Below are 23,046 nucleotides of genomic sequence, written 5' to 3'. Positions count from 1 at the left end.
GGGGTCAGGACTGCAAAGCTAAAGTAGACCAATAATTTTATTAGGTTCAACTAAAGTGTTACTTGGTCAAAGCAAGCTTTTGAGTTTTCTAGAACTCTTTATCAGCTTAGAAGTTAGAATAACAGTGGTAGAGAAGCTGGGTATGACAGACAGCCCAAAATGTGCTGTTTGTAATAATGCAGTGCAGAAAATGTGCAGATTTGGGATGCAGGTGGTGCAGTGGTTTAAACTGCTGAGCTGCTGGGCTGGTTGACTGAAAGGCTGACAGTTCGAATCTGTAAGACGGGGTGAGCTCCCATTGCTTTGTCCCAGCTCCTGCCAACCTTCCAGTCTGAAAGTAGATAAATAGGTACCACTTCAGTAGGAAGGTAACAGCATTCTGTGCACCTTGGTATTTAGTCATGCTGGCCACATGACCACGGAAACTGTCTGCGGACAAACACCAGCTCCCTTGGCTAGGAAATTGAGATGAGCACTGTCCCCTAGAGTCAGACATGACTGGACTTTAATGCCATGGGGAAACCTTTACCTTTTTACCTATGCTTAAGTGAGAGTAAGCCCCACTGTAGTCAGTTTAGACATATTTAAGATTATGTTATTGAGTTGATTAGGCTTTGCTAGGTGCAAAATAGATTTCAGATTCACACTGGTTCACCCCCCATGAATACGAGGCCAACCAAGGAAGAGGTGGTAGAGCACAGCAGGTGGGATGTGGCCTCCCCATGGACTGGCAGAAAACCTCTGGAGGACCAGCTGATCCACGGACCGGTGGTTGAAAACCACTGCCTTATGTTATAGGAACCCATGCCCTCATTGTTCTTGCCAAATTCACATTTGTACATCCTGCTTTTCCATATTTAAGTATTAACAAATTTTTTTCCAACATCTCATTAATTACTAGAAGTACTATCACTCTTTAAACACCACCGCCACAGCAGTACAATGAGCCTTGTTTTAATGAGCAGCAGCTTCATTATTATATAGAGAAAGAAGATTCCAGTGTTAGTAGGATTTCAGCAAATCACCTGTTTGCATATTCATTGATTCCCCCCTCCCAAAAAACCCCCTCTAGGTAGTGAGATAGGACATAGCTTTGCAGAAGCCATATTGATTCCTTTTCATCAGGACTTACACATTCATATGCTTTCTAATTTTACCTTTAATACTTTGCACCAGTTTACTCCAAACAGACACCAAACTAATGAGCCTGTAATTTCCCAGGTTCTCCTGGATATCTTTTTAAATATTGACTTATTCTAGTTTTCTGGTACAGAATCTGATCTTAGGGACTTGCTAAATATTTTGGTTATAAGATCAGTGATACCACAATTTAATTAACAGCAATAGGATGGATACTGTCTGGGCCTGGTGTTTTATTAGCTTTCAGTTTGTCAGTCATTGTAATCACTTGGCACCACTGTTTGCCTCAGATTCACTGTGAAAGCACATCTTCTCTGTGATGTACTCCGTTAATTCTCCTTTAACTCCATTATTATCCAATATCCAACACCTCCCTAGATAAGCTCCTGAGTCTATTTAAAGAATTCTTTATTGTTATCCCTGACCTTATTGATGATATACCTTATTGATACGCTGTTTGCATCCTTTATTGTTTGTGTTTCCTTTGTGCAAACATTCTTTTTTGTTCTTCTCATTTGGGCAAGACTTCCATTCTCTACAGGAAGCCTCTTTTCTCTGATAGCTTCCTTGAAGCAGCTGGTGACCTCTTAGACTTGGTGCTACCTTTTCTCATCTTTCCTAATTTTAGCTGAACTTCTCATAATGTTATTTAGAGTAACTTCCAAGCACTGTGGAGAGATTTAACCCTCTTGAAGCTGCCACTGCCAGCCAATATTGACAGTAATGAACCAAATGGGCTACTGGTTTAATTCTATATTGGGCAGGTTCCTATATGCCTCAGAAAGCTCTTGCTCCTTGCTTGTATAGACTAATTAATACAAGCATAGTATTGGAAACATGCATAGGATTGCACCATTTGTTGTTCTATACTGCATGTTGTCAGAAATTAAACTTGAACAAAACACAGCAAGAGTCAGAATGTATAGAGCTATTTCATTCCGAAATATGGCACTGTTCAAAGGTCTGTACTATCTGCTCTCACTGGCAGAGGTTCCAAGATGTCAGGCAGAGAAGGATTTTTCCAACTCTTGAATCTGATATTATTTTAACAGGGATTGAATTTGGGATGTTTTGCATACATTAGAATTGTCTGTGAAGTTTCAGGTGGCCTCTGTAGCCAGGAGCATACGTAAATAACATTTGGTTGATTTTACCAACTTTGTCCCTTTCTGAACAGGCAGATTGTAGCATGGTAATCCATGCACTGGTAACCTCATGTTTAGACTAGTGTAATACACTTAATATGAGGTTGCCCTTGAAAATGCTCTGGAAACTTCAGTTGGTATGGAATAGGGCATCTCCTGACTGGAACGGGTAGAAGTGAGCTATCAGTCTGGTGCTATTCAATCTGTACTGGTTAGCAATTGAAGTCCAGGCCTTCTTTAAGGTGCTCATGCTAATACATAAAGCCCTGAATGGCTTAGGGCCTGGATATCTAAAGGAGTGTCTTCTCCCATATACCCTTACCTAGACCCTTAGATCATCTACTGAAGTCTTTCTCCATGTGCCATGCTAATGGAGGTAAACAGGATGGCTACTAGGGGAAGGGACCCATGTCTGTGGAATCGGTTCCCCAGGGAAATATGCCTGGCGCCAGCATTATATATTAGTTTCTCACCATTTAAATTGTTCAATGTGATTTTATTGGTTTAAAAATGTTTGGTACAGGTGGAATGGTTATTATGTCGTTATGCATTGTTATTGTTGTATCATGGTCTGTCAAATTTTATTATCAAAAATACAATATTTTATTATTAACCTTGTTCTATAACAGGCAAGGTTTTGTTAAATTTGTTTTTAAATTGTTTGTTATTGATTTTTAGAAGTAAATTCTGTAAATGTTCTGAGAGTTCGTCTAATTGAATGGCATAGAAATACCTTAAATAAAATACAGATGCATGCTATATGACTGACCTTTGCCCTCAGTGACCATGGTTGCTTTGGTTATACTACTTCCTGTATGAGAAAAAATGCATTTGATCCTTTGCTGTCCTGGTAGCATCTAATATAAATATGTATATATGTGTTTGTGTAATGCTTTTAACCTGCATGGTAGTTTATACAGCAACATAAAAAAAACTGATCTCTTCCTTAGGGCACTTAGAACCTAAATGAATAACTTTATTTCAAGTCATAGACCAGTAAAATGACCTAAATACAACAGTGGGAGAGAGAACAGAGGGAGAAAAGAGTGGGGCAGTTGGAGTATGGGAAGAAATTCATGTATAGTGGCTATCAAACTCTTAATTAGATAGCTACTAACTCATGAATTCAAATTGACAAACCAGTTCCAAATTTAGACCAGGAAGTCCCTCTTTTTACCCATTGTTACATATTCTTATGTTCCCTGGTCCTCTTGCAATTGAGATATAAGGGCCTCATACAGCAATGGAGTTTTGGGTTTGATCCTTTAGTTTTGGGTCTGATCCTTAATAAAGTTTTTTGAATAGGAGTTAAATGGCCCTCAGTAACAAGTGCAGGTACTTTTCCATGCTTGATTGTTTCCTATTTATTCGTAATGCCTGATTTTTCATTGTTCTTCTATGTCATATCTGGGAATACCTTGACACTCATGAAACACAACAGGAGAGATGTTTACATTGTCCTTAAGAAAAGTGTTTAAAGTTCTTTACCTATAATATACCATCCAGCAAAAGAAAGCTTTCTATTTTGAGATTTGTTGCAACGGATTTGCATTTTGATGAAAAGGAGAGGAGTGGGGGAGGGGAACTTGTCTCCATTTTATGTTCTAATTGATCTAACAGTTGTATTAACACATTATAATGTGTGTTGCCTCAGAGTGGGAAAGGATGTTTAAAAAAATAAGATTGGTTGTTTTGTTAATCTATCAGATTTTAAACCAACTAAATCATCCTGGGATTCAGTGAAGGATGAAATAGAACATCTTTTAATAATAAATAAATAAATCATAAGTGTTTGCATTGCTCTGATTTTCAGCTACATGTGAGATAGGTATCAGTCTGCATGTTACTTCAGGAAGCATTAACTAAAGAATACAATTGGAGTATGCAGGCATTTTAGAGAGAGAAAACAGGGCTTAATCTAATTACATTGACACTTCTTTTAAAAGCCCTTTAGTTTGTGACCCTTTAATATGATTTGCTTTTGAGGCAGGCCTTCCTAATATTCTTGATAAAATTGTCCTGCTGTTAATTTAAAGTAACAGATTGAAAAGCTGCCATGTTCCATTTCTTTTAGATTCATATTAAAGCACTTTCTTAAAGTCTCTCCCTGTTGGGAGGAAGGATTTTACTGTACATCTCAGCAAGACATTTAAAATCTCACACATAATTTTTCTGTTCATATTGTTTGTCACAGCTTGTGTTCTCCACAAGGGCTGCTAGTGGATCATCCCCTAGAAATCTAGATTCTGCCTTAAGAACCCTGTGACTACAGAGTTTAGGATGTGTTTCATCATATGTTGTCATTTGTTTCTGTTAATTATACTTCATAAATGAATAATGACTGTACTTGGTGCTGTATCAAACACAATGAAAATATAGTTCCTTTCTGAAATGGGGAGTGAAACACAGAGAACTCGGTTTCATAGTATTTATCTGAGAACTGATCTTGTACTCCCTGTGTTTTCTCCTTGGATGACACATTGGGTAGTAAGAAAAAATGCATTATATAAAGCAGTCGTGGCCAGACTTGCTGAACAAAAGAGCCACATATGGTAAATCTCAGATCTTTGAGAGCCACAAGCAGGTGCCCATGAGAAGCAGCAGCAGAGGGTGAGCAACAAGCTGCAGAATAAACTCAAAGAGCTGTATGCAGCTTGTGAGCCTTGGTTTGGCCACCCTTGATATAAAGAGTCACAAGTCTCTCAGGGTCACTCACTCATCTAGAATACAGGGATAATATTGGCCCATCTTACAGGGCTGTTAATGTCAATATGGTTGTATACGCAGCAACAGTAGCTAGTTTGCTATGACCTTCATGCAACCACAGTTCATCAAAACCCTAATTATCACAATAAATGAGTAAGTCGGAGTTGTGAGGGAGTCATATTGTCTCACCAAAAAAATGTTATAGCTGAGAGATCTGGGAAAATGTAGTTTATTTTTATTTATTTATTTATTAAAACATTTCTATGCCGCCCCTTGCCGAAGCGGTTCTCTTAACAAAAGCATTACCTGGAATAAAATTATCTGGACCATAATAATAAAGTAAGAACTGAGCTAGTAAAGAAATTAAAGCAAAACTAGTAAGTTTTTCTGGAAGAAACTTTTAGTTTAAAAATATAAGAGGAGCTATATTGGATCACACCAAACACCATCCAGTCCAGCATTCTATTCCCACATGTCAGTTTTAGCTTTTTAAATTCTAACGTTTTTAATAAAAATTGTATTGTTTTATGTACTATTGTGAGCTGCATAAAGAGCTTCTAGTTTTGGGCAGTGTAGCAGTGAAGTAAATGATACAAATGTCATAAGAAAGATCAGTTTTCATTAAATAATAAAATGAAAAGCAGTAGTTTTGCTTAGAAATAAGAAATTAGGCTAAGAAAGAAGAAATTAGATTAAGAAATTAGACTAATCAGTTGTGCTGGTTATTACTTTGCCAAATAATTTCTAGTATTTCCTGAAAGGATTCAAAGTAATCAAAGATACTAGAGAGATAGCTGTGATCTCTCCTAGGGAAAGCTGATGTTAGCTTCCTAAAAGAATCAAGCAATAAATAACTGCTCAGTAGCTCACCTTGCATCCTCCTTTTACTGCCTGTTCTCTAGAGGAGGTAATTGCCCTCAGAACTAACCTCTGATTTCTTGACAAAAAGATAAGTAATGCTTTTGGCAGTGCTTTCACTTTTATGTTTTGCTGACTGCTGGTGTTTGAGCTTTAGTTTTTTCCTTCTCTCATCTGTTTTCTGAAACTGGGGGATGATAAAGAAAGTGATCAGCGTGCTGCAAGAATAACTGTTCAGATCCACTACATTCTGTATATTTGCTTTGAAGATGAGTACAGACTGACATCTATAAGTAGATTCCTTACATTATCCAAGGCACATTAATTAAACTGGACACAATAATTGATTGTAAACTTTGGAGGAAAACTATACAGCAGACTTAGTCACAGAGTGTTAACATTCTGTTATAAAGATAGATGGTACAATCTAGATGTAATAGTTTGACATTAGTGTGCATGAACATCATTGAGCCTTAAGTCCAGATTTTCTAAATTGTCTTTTAGCTTCTTGTCAAATCATAATTTGCTACTGCATCTGATTGGAGCAAACTGTGGTTTTTACATACCAGAATTTATCCACAACCAGATTGCTGGTATTCTCAAGCCTTATTTTATCACACTCAGACGTGAAGGGAAACTATGGAATGTGGATATCAGTATAGAAATGGTGACATGGAATGGAGATAGAAGAACATCCTGAGTGAAACTCAAATGTTTTTCTTACACAGAATCAAAGCATGATTTGGACTTAAAACAGAATGAGCTCATTAAGTATTTTCTTCTGGTTTGTCATATATTGTCAGCTTTGCATTTGACTGAGACTTTCAAACACTATTTTTGACCTTTAATTCTTGGGAAACATCACTGGAACATTTATGCTACTTGTTGTGGTTGGAAAGTTTCTGTGAATATAGACATTTTAACAAAGAGAACATTTATGTCATTAGTTTGAACTTGAAGCTTTTGTTTGCTTTGGTCATATAAAAGCTATGCAAGAACCAGCTAAATGTATTGTGAACAGTTACTGCTAAAGGCAGAGTAATGATAAGCCTTCACAATTACTAAGAAATACAGCCCTAGTGACAATCAACCAAAAATTTGCATAATTGAGGGGGAAAGTGCTCTTCCTTAATTTAATGCACATTTAATACACATGTGTGATTAGCAGGAATAATTCCACTTTAGTACAACATGCCCACTTTTAAGTTGTTAGTAAACAAAAATGTTTCCTGTTCTATGTTGCTTCAGGTTTGAGAGGGTAGAGCAAATCCAATAAACCAACAAGAAAGGGAAGAAATCTATTTGAAACCTGTTTGTCAGCAGTGCATTTAAAAAAGCAATTAAGGGAAAACCAAAAGGCTGTTAGCAACATGGCTTCATAACTGCTTAATTTTTATAAATCTTGGTGCACTTTATTGAACACAAAATGCTTTAGAGGGAAAAAGCAGTTTTGATTTACCAGATTAGCACATTTTGAAAACATGATTCTAAATGAGATCCAAAGGTGAAAAATTGATTCTCTAGCACTACTGAGCTAGTGCAGTTACACCTTGTAGTGAATAAAATGTTTGATCAGTTCAAGATGGTGAGGTTAAATACTTAAACACCTGTGCAAATCAGACCACAAGATCAACAATACTGGAGAATCATTTCCATGATTTTTAAATAAGTGTGCCTTACATAATAGCTCATTTCACTTCCAGTTCCCAAAGCTATTCAAATCCATTTTTTTCAGAGGCAGAAACACACCTTTCTACTACATCTATGTGATAAATTGAACTATGTTGGTGGGCTCAGGGAGCTAACAGTTCTTCCTGTGCCTACCTGCCAATTGTCTATTGCAAGTGCTTCAATCCCCATCTTCACAGTCTTGTTAATATTAATGTTTGAGTAACACATGTTTGTAAATCCTACCCTCAGATGTTTTCCTTGTCCCATTTCACAGTCTGTAGGGAAAATAGGACTGTATGGTTAGGTCTGAAATTTTCAGGAAAGAATTGACAACTAAGAGAAGATTCCATCCCTCCAGCCCTTTGTCTCTATCCTGCAAATACCCCATATTTGCATTTTTAAGGCACACGGAGCGGGTAAACTTTCTTGTAACTTGTCATCCTGCACAGAAAGATTAAGCCAATGAGCTAGTCTGGTTTCTATTATTACTATAACATTTTTTAATGTCAGCCCATAGCCCATTGGGCTCTCTGGGCAGTTTACAAATTTAAATAATTCAGTTACAAAATATACAATAAAAACAATACATCAAAGTCAAAAATAATATAACAACATAATGCAGAAACATGAAAACAACACTAAAAAACACCCTGATAAAAAACCTGATGCCAAAACCAACGCCAAAATGGCACCAAATGACCAATTCCTTTTTGCAGCTACCTTGTGTGCCAGCCAGCTATCAAGGTGTGGCCAGCACAGCCCTCCCCTCAGCTCCTCCTCTGCTTCACAGATGCAGGTGTGACAACCACTCTCCTTCCTTCATCTCCTAATTTTTATGCAAAATGTCACCCATCTAAACATGTTTCCAAGCAAATGTTATTACGGGTTATGTTAAGCTGCAACTAAAATCTGACTGTATATTCTTATGGAATGAGGATAATTTCTATTAAAGTCCTTTATTATCACAGCCAATGTGTTTCTAAGCTCATGCCTGTCTTTATGTCACTATTGACCTGTAGATTGAGCTAGGAATTGACTTGCAACTGTCAGGACCAGGGCCTGACAGACCCTGCAAGTGCCTGCAGAACCAGGAACACTGTCACAGGTGCTTGCAGGGAAGAGTTAAGAGGCAATCGTGCAGTGTAGCTCTGGCTCTGGAAACCAGCATAAGGGACCTACTTGCACCACTGCTTTCTTAAAAAGTAACTATACAGCAGGATCCCCAAATCTGCATGGATTGATTCCAAGCCCCCCCCCCCCACAGCAGATGCCCCAAACTGCGGATAATAGCAAACACTATGCAGTGTACTATAGAAGAGCAAGTGGGGGCCTACAGGCTGTGACAGTGGGCAGCCAGGTGCAAAATAAACTATATGCATTTCTTTTCCCCATTTTTTAAAATTCTGACCTTAGCACTTTAAGACTTCCTTCACAACACTTTACGGCACTTTATGACTTCTCTTTAGGCTAAGGTCAACCGGGGTTAACTGAAAACATGGTAAATGAGCCAGAGGTCCTGCTGTAAATGCTATAAGTATAAAGCATATAACTAAAATATAACTTTAAGACTCCAGCAGGTATTAAAAAAAGGTTAGTGTTACTGGATCTGCTTATCCACACTAGAATATGGTTATTTCTGGACTCTGACAGTATCCCTAACAACTAATGAGTCGAGTTAGAGAAGGCTTCTTTTAAGGGAAAAAAACTAGTGAAATGGTGCTGCCATTCCCTTAGCAACTATTAAAGGCATGAATTGCATTGGGATGTTGTGAAATCCCATGTAGGCATCATTTCTCATCCCAATGACAACTGTTCCATAAACTTCTGTGAAATAAGGCTGAGCTCCATGTAAATTGTGTCTGTTCAGCCTTGGTTGTCTGTTCATCATCTGTTCTTTTGTTTGTTTTTAGAATGGGTAAAAAGGTAAAAAAGGAAGTGGAGCCTCCTCCTAAGGATGTGGTAAGTTTATAAAATACTGCTTGCTGTAAAAATGTTTCACAATTATAGCCTTCAAGTTTGTTGTTCTTCAGCCATTTACTCCTACTTTCTTCCATTTATACCTCTAAAAATGTCTTGTAAAGATAATCATATTTTTGCTTCAGTTGAGCCATGTGTGTAAACAGTGGGATCAATTACATTTATTTTGGGAAGCATGTTATCTTTTCATAGACCTTCTCCCCTTTGTTAATATAGAAAAAAGGGCTTCCCTTGTAGAAAAAGAAATATTAATAAGTATATTAATCTATAATAATACAAACTCAACTGTGCTGTGACCTCTGTAGTCTAATTTTTTTTACAGCTTTGACTTTGGCTTACAAAAACTGCTCTGTTAAGGAGAGGTGTGTCCATTCATTTTCAAAATCCCTCTTTTTCCCCCTTTTATAAACATGATTGATTTTATAGATGTTCAATAACTTAAAATGTGTTTAAGAAGTGCTCTCATGTTTTCTCTGATTCATAAGTAGTTAAAACATCAGAATTGTAAATTTTAGTATTTTTAAACTTATAAGACTTTAATAATATTTGAAAAAATACAAATGAATGGCCATTATTCTGCCTCTCTTGTAATTGCAATAAAAACATCCATAAATGGATTTAAAAAATATTGAATCCAGGGAATAATGCATCAAATCTATTGAAGCAATGTGGCACAGCTCCTCTTCTTTATAATCCAGAAAGTAAATCTATAGCTATGGTTTTCATTCAAATTATGTCTATAACCAAGAAATAAGAGTAAGTCAAGTTCTAATTGTGAGTGAGGGTGTGTGTGTGTGAGAGAGAGAGAGATTATTGAAAGTGGATTCCAAAGGAGCCACCCATGTTTAGAAAATTGATTTTTTTGATCAGATTTTTTGAATCCCATGGCAATATTTCAAACTGCTTGTTTTGGAGTAGGGGAGTACACCATCTACATGGGATGCTTTGCATGATAGGGTCTTCACCCCTTTCCAGCCAGCAACTGATGATGATGTCTGCTAGCTTGGACAGGGCAAGAAGTGGCATGATAGTTTCTTTAGTGGTTGAGGAACTAACTGTGGACAGATACGTGATCCAGCACTTGACCCTTCCTCATCAAGAGGCAGTATGAATTTTCCATGCTAGACAGGAACCCTCCAGGTTTGGAGAGCTAGACGTTCATGTTGGATGGTGCCCTTAAGCTGGAATGTTCTGCATCTTAACTTGGGAATTATCCCTACAGCTCTCATAGGTATTTAAATATAAGCAAGTATGCATAGTGTTTGGTGTTAGATGTACTGTAGAATCAGAAACAAGAAAATTATGTCTAATAATACAAAGTGTTGATTTCCTTAAAATTGTTCCTGCAATATCTGGGCTGGGGTGGGCATGGTATAGGCAGAAATACAGTTTGTTCAGACCCAAGGTGCTATTTTGAGTACAATGAGAACATTTAATTTTGTTGGTGTTTAAACTGAAAGGTTTCCAAAATGTTTGATTCTAAATAAAGAACAAAAGTCATTTTACAAGATTTGCCCTTTCTTCAACTGATGTCAGTTTCAAATAAACGCTTAAACAGGGTCAAGGCAGCTGGATTTCACAGTAGAGTTCTTTTTGTTTGAGAAAGGTCAGAAATGGAAATGAACATTATGTATCACTTCCAGATGGCTGAATAAGGATCATGGCATGACAGTGCTTTGACTGGTCTGGCAACATGGAGAGTTGGCTTTTGAGATCTGAACTTACATGAAGGTAGCACAAGAAGGGCTGTTACATTTTTTTAAATCCAGTATAATAGTGCAGAATATGCCATCCATAGCCGAGTGCTGTGACTATCCTTGAATGCTTTGGCTCTGCGAAGGTTTGTCTTACTGGGACTAATTCCTAGAGAGTGTTTTGCTGGCCTTTCAGTTATCAGAACATCAATATGAAGTTGACAAACATCTTGGACTGTTGCCTGTCATATAGTAGTTATGTCATTTACATTGTTGTCCAAAAATTATTTGGATCCACGAGGGAGTTGTAACACTTTGCCAGCTTTATTCATAATGTATGAATAATCTTTTTAATTTCCATTTGATATTTTGACTGAAGTCCCCTTATGCCGTACAACTGCTCATTGCAGGCACCCGGTGTGGGGAGATATGCAAAGTTACTGTTATCAGAGTAATAATCGTGTAGAGTTGATGAAGAAACGTGAAAGAGAGGGCCAGCAACTTTGCAGAATTGGTGCTTGAGGATAACAGCCACCAGCTTAGGGGCCAGCACAGATCAGCTAGTTAATATATGTGTGCATGCATGTGTACATACACAAACACACACCCATATAAATAAAAATAAGAGGCTTCACATTGATTTGGCTAACAGTCAGAGGACAGTATAAGGTTAATCAAAAGAAAATGTAAGTTATCTGAATGCAAAAAAAGATGATATTATTATTATTGACATAGAGTTCAATATCATGATTCCAGAAAAAAAGGTAAAAACCCAGGAAACCTATTCTTTAACTAACTGGTAATATTCTAACTGTAGTCTAATTTCTAAAACCTTTATAAACTAGCTAATAATGGCTGAAGTGTTTGATTTTTACCAATTATGTCATACCTCATCTATTCCCATAGCAACAAAAAGGATTAGATTATTTCACATGTTGAATTGTAAACCTTAATTCAGAATCTGTTGATTGTACGTTCATACCACTGTTACAACCACAAATGTGGAAAGAGTAAAAAACAAAAAAACTCTTTCTAAAGACCATATACTCAGCTGTTGGGACAAATCGCATCTTGTTACAAAAGGTTCCACATGCCAGTTCTTCAAATGAGATCATATGAGACCTTCAATAATTTAAGATGTCAATTCTTTAGTGGCCAACTACAGAAAGGATGCCATGAATGACAGATCAGCAGCACTGTACACATATTCCAGATGAAGGTGAATTGTAGATTTGTGCAATGCTGCTGCATTTTTCTCCTGTATTATTTTTTATCTCCTCCCTGTCCCTAGTTTACTTTTGCCTACATCTGCACACTAAACAGCTCTTCACTGAAGAATTCATAATGATCTCAATTCATGCTTTTTCTGACCCTTTTGTGTAGGATCTTAAGGCATGGTCGAGGAAGATACTTCAATGTATTTTAATGTAAATTATGTATGTTATATTATGTATTCACACTTTGGATCTATAAATTCTTTGCTACCAATTTTATGACTGTTGCCTATAGCTGAGCAACAAGATTATTTCATTTAAAAACTCATTAACATCAAAATCTATCCAGAGCCAATATTGTCATATAGGGCTGCTCATTGCCAGCTCTTTTTTTCTTTTCAAGTTCACTGATCCATGTATATAATAGCCAATTTCCAATGCTCTCTGTTTTTGCTATACTCTAGCAGTGTTGTGCTGGAGTGTGACAGAGAATCAGAAGGGAGACTGGCTTTCAAAAGAGGAAAAGGAGGCAATTTAGATCTCCAAATCTAAATGTTGAGTTAGTAAAAGAGGGACAGACTCTGTTTGACTCTGTTAATAAAAGAGGGATAGGCTCTGTGCCAGGGATGGAGAAAACACTTGGCCTGTCAGGAATGCTCCAACCCCTCTTCAGAAACTTTACAATTGGTTCTTTAGGCTTGTACAAATGTTTTTCAGTAGAACATATTGATCTCACATAGCCAAGCACCTTAATGCACAGTTAAGCGACCTGTCAGATAGGGCTGCATCCCCTCCCGCCACATCCTAATTTCAAGCAGCCCCTTGCAAATGCTAATTTGAACTGCAATCTGCTGTTCGTTCAATAGTCCTTTAAGTGGGGGATAGAGAAGAGGGGCAGCCTCATTCAGTGCTTTAGTGCTACCTGTGGCCGGCCAGCACATGGCCCTGATTGCCCGGAATATTGGAGCCCTCAACTGAAAAAAAAGGCTTCTCACTCCAGATCCATTCTTACAGGTGAACACTTGTACTTGTTCTTTGGTTTGCCTTGGGGTTTTCCAGACTTTTCCTTCCCAAATCAGGGAAATCAGAAATGTTCCTACGTTAGAACTTGGAGATTGTCACCCCTCTGCTCCCCCCACAAATACATTCCCTTCTCAAGAGACCTTGAACAACTACCTTTCAATAATCCACCATGTTTGTTATTAATGCTGGGTGATACTGAAGGGCAGTACTGTGGAGGAAGAGAATAAGGGAAAACCATCCCTTTTAATTTTTCTTCTACTACTGTTTCCATTAAGAAATGGCAGGAAGGAACAGGGCTTGGGGATTGGGAGGTGGCACAGGAAGAAGGTACCCTCTATTACACTGAGTCCTGGGTCTTTGCTAAGCAAATACAGTGATCTATCTATTTTGAATAGTCAGTTTAGGAGGTCAGTAATGATAAACTTAGATGCAGTTAAAACCAAAAGCCAGAAGATTAATCAAGTAAAAACACAGTCCTAAACGATGCCAGGTAGAAGTCCAGAGGTCAGTAATACAGATGCACAAACACAACAAAATCAGAGAGAAAACAGGATACAGACTCCAACTAGACACTGTTTCCACCAGCTCTTAAATTACCAGTAAGAGCTGATAGAGCTAGAATCACCCTATCCAGTGCTCAGCTGCATCACTTTAGAGATGTGTCAGATGTCTTCCTCATAAGGAGAATCCAGCTCATGAATAATTTTCAATGTGCATGCACTCCTTTGCCTGGGCACAAATTTCATAAGGCGTTGGCATTCTTGGGGGGCGGGGGCGGGTAGCTGGTGGCCCAGCATCACAGTCTGCCTCAGAAGCTAAGCTCTGCTTCTCTGGGAAGCAGATTCCAAAGTCAACACCCTGAAAGTCCCAGACCATCTTAGTTATTGTCGGTGTCTTTTGAGGAGCAATTTGATTTTGAAGGTTCTGGCTTCTCCTCTGAAGGTGACTCCACTGTTGACATTACAGCTAAGACCATGACCATGTATGGAACCTGTCTGCTTGTATTTGAAGTGCTTGGAAGATGATTTCAAGGATTCCAGGATTTGGAAGGCTTATGTCCCACATGGGCTTTTTTAGACTAAGAGCAGTAATTTCTGTGGAGGACTTTATTGAATCTTCAGGACAAAATTAAGCACGAACCATAAATGAGAATGCATGGTTTGGTGGTGGGTTTGATGCTTTTGAAGCTGCTCATTGACTTTAGGAATTTATTTCCATACCCTTTGGTATCGTTAGGGGATATAGATGTTTGAATTCACTAGGAATGTGACTTTGGAAGAGGGTTGTAACTACTAGAATTTGTATATCTGCTTTCTGATGCCAAAGAAAAATGTTTGATTGGCCATGCATGACCAAGCAAGTAAGAACAAAGTGAAATTAGAATATCTTAGGTAAATATCTCTCTGTGTGAGAAAATGTGATGTCACAAAATGGAATTAGTTTGCCTGAGGTCAAGCTGAAGCTCTGTGGGTGGTTCACAAAGCACATTCAAAATAACAAAAGATACATCATTTTAAAATATTTAAAAATCATTAAAAGTTGACAATACAAAATTTAAAACCAAATTCTCCCTCTCTCCCTCAAAAAGATTTTCAGATGTATATAACAACCAGCAGGCCCTAATAAGCTATTTGAATGCCCTAAGGTAGAGGACAGGCTTTACCACAAATTTCTTTTTGACTTGCTTTTTATGTTTCCGATTTCATTGTTAACAAATTCAATTATTCTTTCAGGAGGAGCTGTTAGTAAATATGGTTTGAAGGTCCTGGCCTTCTTGTGTTGGATAATAGGAACAGTATCTATCTATCTATCTATCTATCTATCTATCTATCTATCTATCTATCTATCTCTATCACATTTGTATGCCACCCCATAGCTGGAGGCTCTCTTTTGGGCAATAATGGGTAATGGAAATGTTATATCAATTGCTGCTAGTCTCATTTCATCCCCTTGGTGTCTTGTAACTTAGGACAGTTCATTTTACTCCTTCCTCTGCGCCTAAGAAGCAAGCAACATGTGCCTTCTCCATGATAGAGCAAGTAACCATATCTCCTTTTTTTTTCATATACTTGCACTCACATGCCCTGCTTTACAAGATGCTTGTAGTTAAAACATGTTAATCTTCTCCAGCAATTTATATGAGAGAACTAATTAAGTTGATTTGGAACTTACTTTAAATCAAACTGCCTGTAACGTGGGTTCATTGCCTCTAAAGCTGAATGCTGTGTTATTTTGCTTTCTTTGTATGATGCAACTCTGCTGTTAATTACACCAGACTATCCAGCACCTTTTCTGATAGGCCAGACATCTTTTGTGTTAAGCAGATTACAGGCTAATGTTTCAAAATGAATGGTGGATGTTTCTTCAGTGGAAGTAATGGGTGATACATAGGTATTTCTCTGGAATGTGGAAGCCATTTCCTCTCTCTCCCTCCCCAAACTAAAAGAGGGTTAAGAGGTGTTTATGTGTGAACACATTACAGTTTGTGCAAACCAATGGTCTCAAAACTATCAGATCGCCAATGCAACACACCATATGCTCAGACTTTAAAAATGCCTGGCATGTGCCAGAGCCCACCATGGCTTAGACAAACCAGAGTGGTGATAATGTGAAGTAGATCTGATTGAAAGCTAAGCAAAGGAAGGATGAACCAAAGGGCACTTTAAGGGTGTGATATGAAAAGGCAGGTTTACATGTGTTGCTCACTTCCACTTATATTACACTAGTACATTTGTGAGCAACTCAAATCACATTTTATTTCTTCTCTAAAAGGAAACCAACCCTAACAGTGCTGCTTCTGGAACTTTTTGTCACTCAAGGAAGTAGGAAGTATATGATAATATTTTAAGGTATTTTGTCAGGATGCCTTGAATGCCAGCTATGGCAGAAAGGGATCATAATGGCTGACAGTTTTATTAAATAAAGCAACCATTTTATTTTTTTGTCATGTATACTTATTTTTGTATCAATAAGATCTACATTTCAGTGTATATAGAGGAAGGAGATTATACATTTTCCATGCATTCATCACAAGAAATGGAGAAACAGACTGTATTTTTTTGTAGCTAGGTTACTACTTGCCCCTCCCCAAAATGATAGATCAATGTTACACATTGGCTGCAGGGTAGAAATTACAGGAAGCAATTAGCCTGCCCTTTTCATTTATTTAAAACCTGGTCACTCGACCATGTTTTAAAGTTGCTGTGTTTCACTGGGCCTCTGGAGTTTTGCATCCCATGGTGCATATCCAGTGTTGTTTTTGAATCTAAAGCAATATCTTTCTGCTTCCAATATGAACAAGTAATTTTTACTGTGATTTTGGCCCCTTCTTTCTCACAAGGATACTAGATTGCTATCAAAGTACCAAACCAGCCAATCGACCATTTGGTTTTCTGAATTGGTAATCCCACTCTAATATTTCTATCCTAATTTGAGATAAGATATTCAGTATCCAGATTACTGTATCGTACATGATAAGCTGCCAAAATGAACAGAATTATAACATTTGTGATTTATTTTTCTAGTTTGATCCTTTATCAGTTGAAAGCAAGAAAGCTGCAACAGTGGTGCTAATGCTCAGTTCCCCAGAAGAGGAAGTTTTGTCTAAAGCATGTGAAGCTCTTTATAAATTTGCATCAAAAGGTTTGTTTCTCAGTAATCACTCTCATTACATGTCTTATATTTCCTTTCTTTAATATATCTACTTAGTACCAAATCCTTCCATTAATATCTTTTACTGCTGCTTAACATTTGAAGGCTAGCAGCATGCAAGGTATTGTATGGAGTACAAAGTGATATGGTTCCACTTGTCCAGCTGAGGCATGATATGAACAGCCTCTTTGGAATGAGGACCAGGAGGAAAATTCTCAGCCAGATCGGTCTTACAGCTGATCAGTCTTACAGCTTAGAGCCAGTGTGGTGTAGTGGTTAAAAGCATGGGACTGGGACTCAGGTGATCTGGGTTCTAGTCCCCGCTCAGCCATGGAGCCAACTGGGTGACTTTGGGCCAGTCACAGACTCTCAGCCCAACCTACCTCACAGGGTTGTTGTGGGGATAAGATGGAGGAGGAGAATGATCTAAGCTGCCTTGAGCCCTTTGAGGAAAAAGGCAGGATATAAATTGATAAATAAATAAATAAATAAATAAATAAAATTCTGACACATGCTTTATGGAATTATACCAGGATCATTTCTCAGAGGCAGGTGAGAAACTTTCTTCTCCCTGTATTACCTTCTCAGCTGTAGGAAGATCTGCAGTACAGTACTTTCAGATAGTTATTCACACATGCATTGAAAGGTGCTCTAGTATAATTAAAGAACTGTACCATGTTTGAACGAACCATTATAGCAAAGGCCTTTTTTTTTTTTTTTTACTATTGTTAGGTACCTGTGTCTCTTACCCTTAATTTCTGTGTGAAATAGAGAAAGCAGTTCAAGCACCAGACACTTCTAAAATGCCTCTCTTTTCTTGGTAGAATAATGCATATACCAGTGCTTGTAGAAATGGATTTTAAGGGCCAGTGGTTTAAGGTAGAAAAACTGAAGTGGGAGGAAAAGGTTTAATAAAGGTACAATTAAGATTCTTTTTTCTTGACTCTGGCACTCTTATTAGGAGTGCTTAAGGAATTTGATATTTGTAAATTCTGAAATGAAATGACTGGATCTACACCTGCCAAACTAACATGAAGATCAGAATTTAGTTATTCACTGACTTTTGCGCTCCTGAATGTTCCAAATCAATTATTGGCTGAAAAATATCAAAAGGCATTTAGAAATAAATTTAGAAAAAATGTTTTAAAATTCATACTTAAATGCATCTTTAGATGTGCGTTTGTGTAGATTGAACAAGAAAATTGCAGAAACAGAACAGCATGGACTTATGTGAAATACAAAAAATAATGAACCAGAGAGTGATATATCCATGCCTAGAGTTTATAGAATATGTTTATATTGATATTATTATATATTGTCTGTTGGACATTAAGAACTATTAACATTTTAGGTGAAGAAAACAAGCTGACACTTCTTGAGCTTGGGGCCCTGGAACCTTTATTTAAATTAGTTACTCATGAAGACCCTGTTGTCCGTAGAAATGCTACAATGGTAGTTGGGATCATGGCTTCTCACAGTAAGAATCTTCTTATAAACTTGTGCAATTATATGTACTAGCAATATTACCCCAATGTAAATGATGAAACAAAAGTGTAACACTCTTGTGGAACAGAAGTAGATCAATTTACCAGAATTTTTGGGGTTGCTATATTATCATGGTAATCCCAACAGCTAAACTTGCCCTCACGCCCCTTGAGATCAGCAACAGATGCCCTTCTCCGGGAACCCTCTGTGAATGATACTAGGTGAGTGAGTACCCGGAGGAGGGCTTTCTCTGCGGTGGCGCCCCACCTATGGAATGCGCTCCCCAGAGAGGTCCGCCGTCGTTACTTGTTTTTCGGCGCCAGGCTAAGACCTTTTTATTTAAAACTTATTTTAATTGTTAATTTATTATGTAGGTTTTTTTTTAATTAAGCCGAGATGCACCGGGTTTTAATATTTTTATTGTATAATTTTTATATGCTTTTGTTTGTTTTTGTTGTGAGCCGCCCTGAGGCTTTGTTGCGATGGGGGCAGCATAGAAATGTTTTAAATAAATAAATAAATAAACTTGAGGCATAATAAAACAGAAGGGTCTATGCAGAGAGCAGTAATATAGTGTGAGAACCTGGCGATTTAGCCTATATGAGGCCTTGGAAAACTTGTTTTCCCTCCAAATCAATAGCAGTCAACAGTCAAAGATGTCAGTCCATCAGGGGCTCCATAAATTTTGAATTTTTGTTGCTTTCCCAGGACTGCAGAAATAGGCATGTTCATGAAATAGGTGGCTTTTGGGCTGGTTTCAGCTTGAAGTGTCACAAATGGTACAAACTTCCCTTGTGTTAATGATACATGCCATCTTTTTTTTTTAAATCCATTTTAAAGTATTTGCTGTTCATCTAGTTGTCTGGCACCATGGAACTTAAACCAGAAACTCAACTAGCTTCCACTGCAACCAGGGCTTCCTGTCAGAGGAGGATACTGCAAGCTATTTCAGCTGCATCATACCCATAACAGTCTATAATCCTCCTTGCCTGTGAAGTCAGGTATCACGAAAGGGCCAGTGCCTGTTTCCAGTGTAAGCAAGCTCCCTTGAATTTTGCTGCAGGCAAAATTTTGACTCACTGTCAAAACAGTGAATCTGAATCCTGTCACAACAGAGGCTCCGTCTGTGAGTGGTTTCTATATCTGGGAACTGGGTCAATCATCTGGATAGGTTTTACTCCCCGTGAAGGAATAGGTGTCTGGGGGTGCTCTTTTATCCAGCATTGTCACTAGAGGCACAAGTTTTCTTATCATTAAGAGTGTCTTTTATCAGATTAATCCAGTTGCTGGACATGGGCAGTATGATTGCTGTGATCCATGCAATGGTACCTGCAAAATGGTACCTGTTTTTGTTTTTATATAATTTATGGAATTTGTTGTTGTTTTATTGTTTTTAATTGTGTGTGTTGTAAGCCATCCCGAGATGCTGAGGCATGTGGTGACGGCATATAAAAGTTTTAAATAGATAAATAATAAATAAATTGGATTAGTGCAGTGCCCCTTGCCTAAGCTCTTAAGGTTGGTTTGGAAGGTGCAGTTTGTACAGAATGCCACAGCCACGTTAGTAACACGAGCAGCTTATTCCTGCATTTTATGCTGGGGGAATTGTACTGATTACCAATATGATGTTCAGGCAGATTTAAGGGTTAGGTTGTTGAGAGTGAGAAAAATGGCTCATTTGGGCACTTGTTCTCAAGGACTACTGGCTGGGTTTCAGAAGAATCAGAATGTGAAGCAGAACTGGAGGGAGTTTGGGAGTTGGGTCATGCTGAGACATTAAGATGAGATAAGCAGTGGTGCTTATCTCAAGGCCAGAAGACTCCCCAGATGGGCAAGAAATTCCTGGGAATAACTAAAATGTACAGCTGGTAGGAGGGACCCTGAGCAGGGGAGTTTCTCAGAAACAGACCAGACACCCTGGGCTTTTGACCCCCATGATACAGTGTAAAAAGAGGAGGGCAGCCCAATTAGAGTATCAGTGCATGGAGAGCAGGTGTGCTCACTGTCAGAAGGCCCTTCCCAAAGGGATGAAGCCCAGACATTCTCATAAACAGAATTCCTAGAGGTGATTACTAGATTGAGTTCAACAAACTGCTGTCTGAATACTTAGAAATTCATTCTGGGTAATTTGTGCTTTTGGTCAATAAAGAACACTTTGCAAAGAAAACGGTCTGTGGCTTTTGAATGTGCGAACGAAGAACCCTGGCTCACAACATAGGTACTTGTTTACAAAACTGTAGACAACTCCACACTAGGATTCTTAGGAGATTGCCTGAACCCCTGCCTTCCTCTTCAGTTGCTGTGAATATCAGGAAATATTCTCTTGGTGATATCTAAGATTTTAAAGATCTGATTCTTGGTGGCTCCAGTCATAGAACAGTAGAATTGGAAGGGACCAGTAAGGTCATCAGGTCCAGCCTCCTGCTCAGTGCAGAACTGTAAGTTAAAGCATCTCTGGAACCTCTAAGTAAATATTATGCAAGTGCCAAGCCTTCTATGTTGTTACTTGAAAAAATTGACGGAACATTTACTTTTCAAATAAAGTGGCCTTGTCTTCAGTACGGTCTAATAATACGTGGTTTTTATTATAGTTTATCCTGAATGTTTTGGATATCATTTAGAAACTTCTTTTAATATAAGTGATCTGCTGCTGTACATACATATGATGCCTGTGTATGGATGTCTTGGGGTGTCAGAGGCAGGGCATGTGCATTTGGTGGGTAGAAATCCTTTGCTGCTTGTAGAAAGAATGTCAGGTAGAATACCATCTGAAGTGAACTAATGAAATGTGGATTTGCTGAAGAATTTCTAATATGTCCCTGTTCCAATCAATCCTTCATAAATTATGCAATTGTCACTGACACTAGAGTATTATAATTCAATGTTGCTTTCATAAATGGTCCTTGGATCTACTGGAACAAAATAATTTTAAAAAATTTAGATACAACTATAAAGTATTCAAAAACTTTAAAAAGAAAGGCTTCAGTATGAAAGCTTTTGCAGAAATGTTGCCAAATTTGCAAAATTAATACAGTTCAAAGTTTATTATACTAGCCAAAGGCCTTGACAAAAGCATCAAATGTATGCTCATAGACAACAAAATGAAGAATTTCAAACAATATATAACATACATAAATTTTAAATATACTATGAACAGAAACTGATCTTTAACTCTCAATCTCCAATGCAGTTTTTTCTAATTCTCTTTTGTCTAATTTTGTCTTAATTCTCTCTTCTTGATCTTTTTTGCCGGCAAAACAAAAAAGCAACTATGTGCCACATATCTATTAATACCACTTAAAAGAAAATGAACTGTTTCTGCCAAGGCGTTCTTATATCCATGCGATAGCAAGGGTTTCAGGAGTCTCTCTCTGGGATCAGTATATAGAGGATAGATTAACATGTAATGAATTATGTCTTCAGTGTGATATAAACCACAAATACATGATCTGCATTCAAAAGGCACCTTGTTATATCACCCATCCAAAACTGTGGTTGGCATAACTTGCAATCACAACTCAATAAAAGCATTTCTTAAAGAGGATGGTCTCAGTCTGGAGAGATAGCTAGCTCTATAATGTTCTGTTTGCAAAAGAGGAAACCACTGAGAGAGTTTAGAGGTTTTTAATTAACTGCAGGTTCCTTCTAGAGTCTATCTAAAATAGCCAATCTCTTAATTGCCTCTTACCCAGAGTAAAGATAGTATTCAAATCAGAAGTATAGTAGGTAGATGCCAAATTATGGAGCCTTGACTTTTAAATAGGGTTTTCATTCATTTCCAAATGGCACAAAGCTGGAAAGTGTTCATTAGGAAAAAGAGTAATTTAAGATACTGAAACTGGGCAGTCTATTCTTGTCCTAATGGATGGCCATCCTGATTCTGTGTGCAAGAAGGCTGCAGGGGTTGTGGGAGGAAGACAAAGTTCACTAAAGAAGTTCTGCACTATTTCTAAAACATTTATGATAGCACTGTCAATCCCCCAAATTTCTGTCCCACGTAAGTATAATAAACTTTGAGGGTCAATCAGCTGCCCACCTTTGTTACAGTAGAACTTCATTAAGGGAGGGCCAAAATACTAGCATATTTTAGTTTGAAGCTCTTCTTTCCAGTAACTACATCTTGGGAGAGGTATTTCAGCATTTCAGAATGGTGCAAAGTAGCACAAAAGCTTGCAAACCTCTGAATAATCAGTAGCTTGGGGAAAAGAAGTGGGACCAGGTGTATTGGAATCAAGGATTGGAAAGCATTGTGAATGAGGGTACAGTGTAGACTGCTCCCAGTGCTCAGTGCAGGCATTAAGTACAGGCACAGATAGTCATTAGGTTTAACTGCTGTGTGTATCCTTTAGGGCCTTGCTGAAGATAGGAGGAGTGCTGTGAATTCCTTGCTTCATCCTCGATATGAGGATGCTTACACACCATTTTGCTAAAAGTTAATTGGGATTGGTGGGCCTTCTCTTACCTTGCCTCCCAGGAGGCAGG

The 23,046-nt window shown here is 37.9% G+C and overlaps 1 protein-coding gene across 3 annotated transcripts in view; it reads left to right on the top strand.

Annotated features, from left to right (window-relative positions):
* The window catches only part of ARMC3 (armadillo repeat containing 3), a 76,052-nt gene that overhangs the window by 3,594 nt on the left and 49,412 nt on the right, over positions 1 to 23,046 (top strand). For 2 of the 3 annotated variants that reach the window (XM_044425299.1, XM_044425300.1), the window contains 3 exons: positions 9,431 to 9,479; positions 16,953 to 17,070; positions 18,431 to 18,556. In XM_044425299.1, the coding sequence (XP_044281234.1) occupies positions 9,432 to 9,479; positions 16,953 to 17,070; positions 18,431 to 18,556 (292 nt within the window). In that variant the 5' untranslated portion in view covers position 9,431. Of the gene's footprint in view, positions 1 to 9,430; positions 9,480 to 15,397; positions 15,468 to 16,952; positions 17,071 to 18,430; positions 18,557 to 23,046 lie in introns of all 3 variants that reach the window. The other variant, XM_044425298.1, reaches the window with a different exon arrangement.

The sequence above is a fragment of the Varanus komodoensis genome, unplaced genomic scaffold (assembly GCF_004798865.1).
Source record: "Varanus komodoensis strain SLA01 unplaced genomic scaffold, ASM479886v1 scaffold15, whole genome shotgun sequence".
In the NCBI taxonomy this organism is placed as follows: Eukaryota; Metazoa; Chordata; class Lepidosauria; order Squamata; family Varanidae; genus Varanus; species Varanus komodoensis.
The sequence above is the reverse complement of the archived record's forward strand: the minus strand, read 5'-3'. Positions and strand labels throughout refer to the sequence as shown.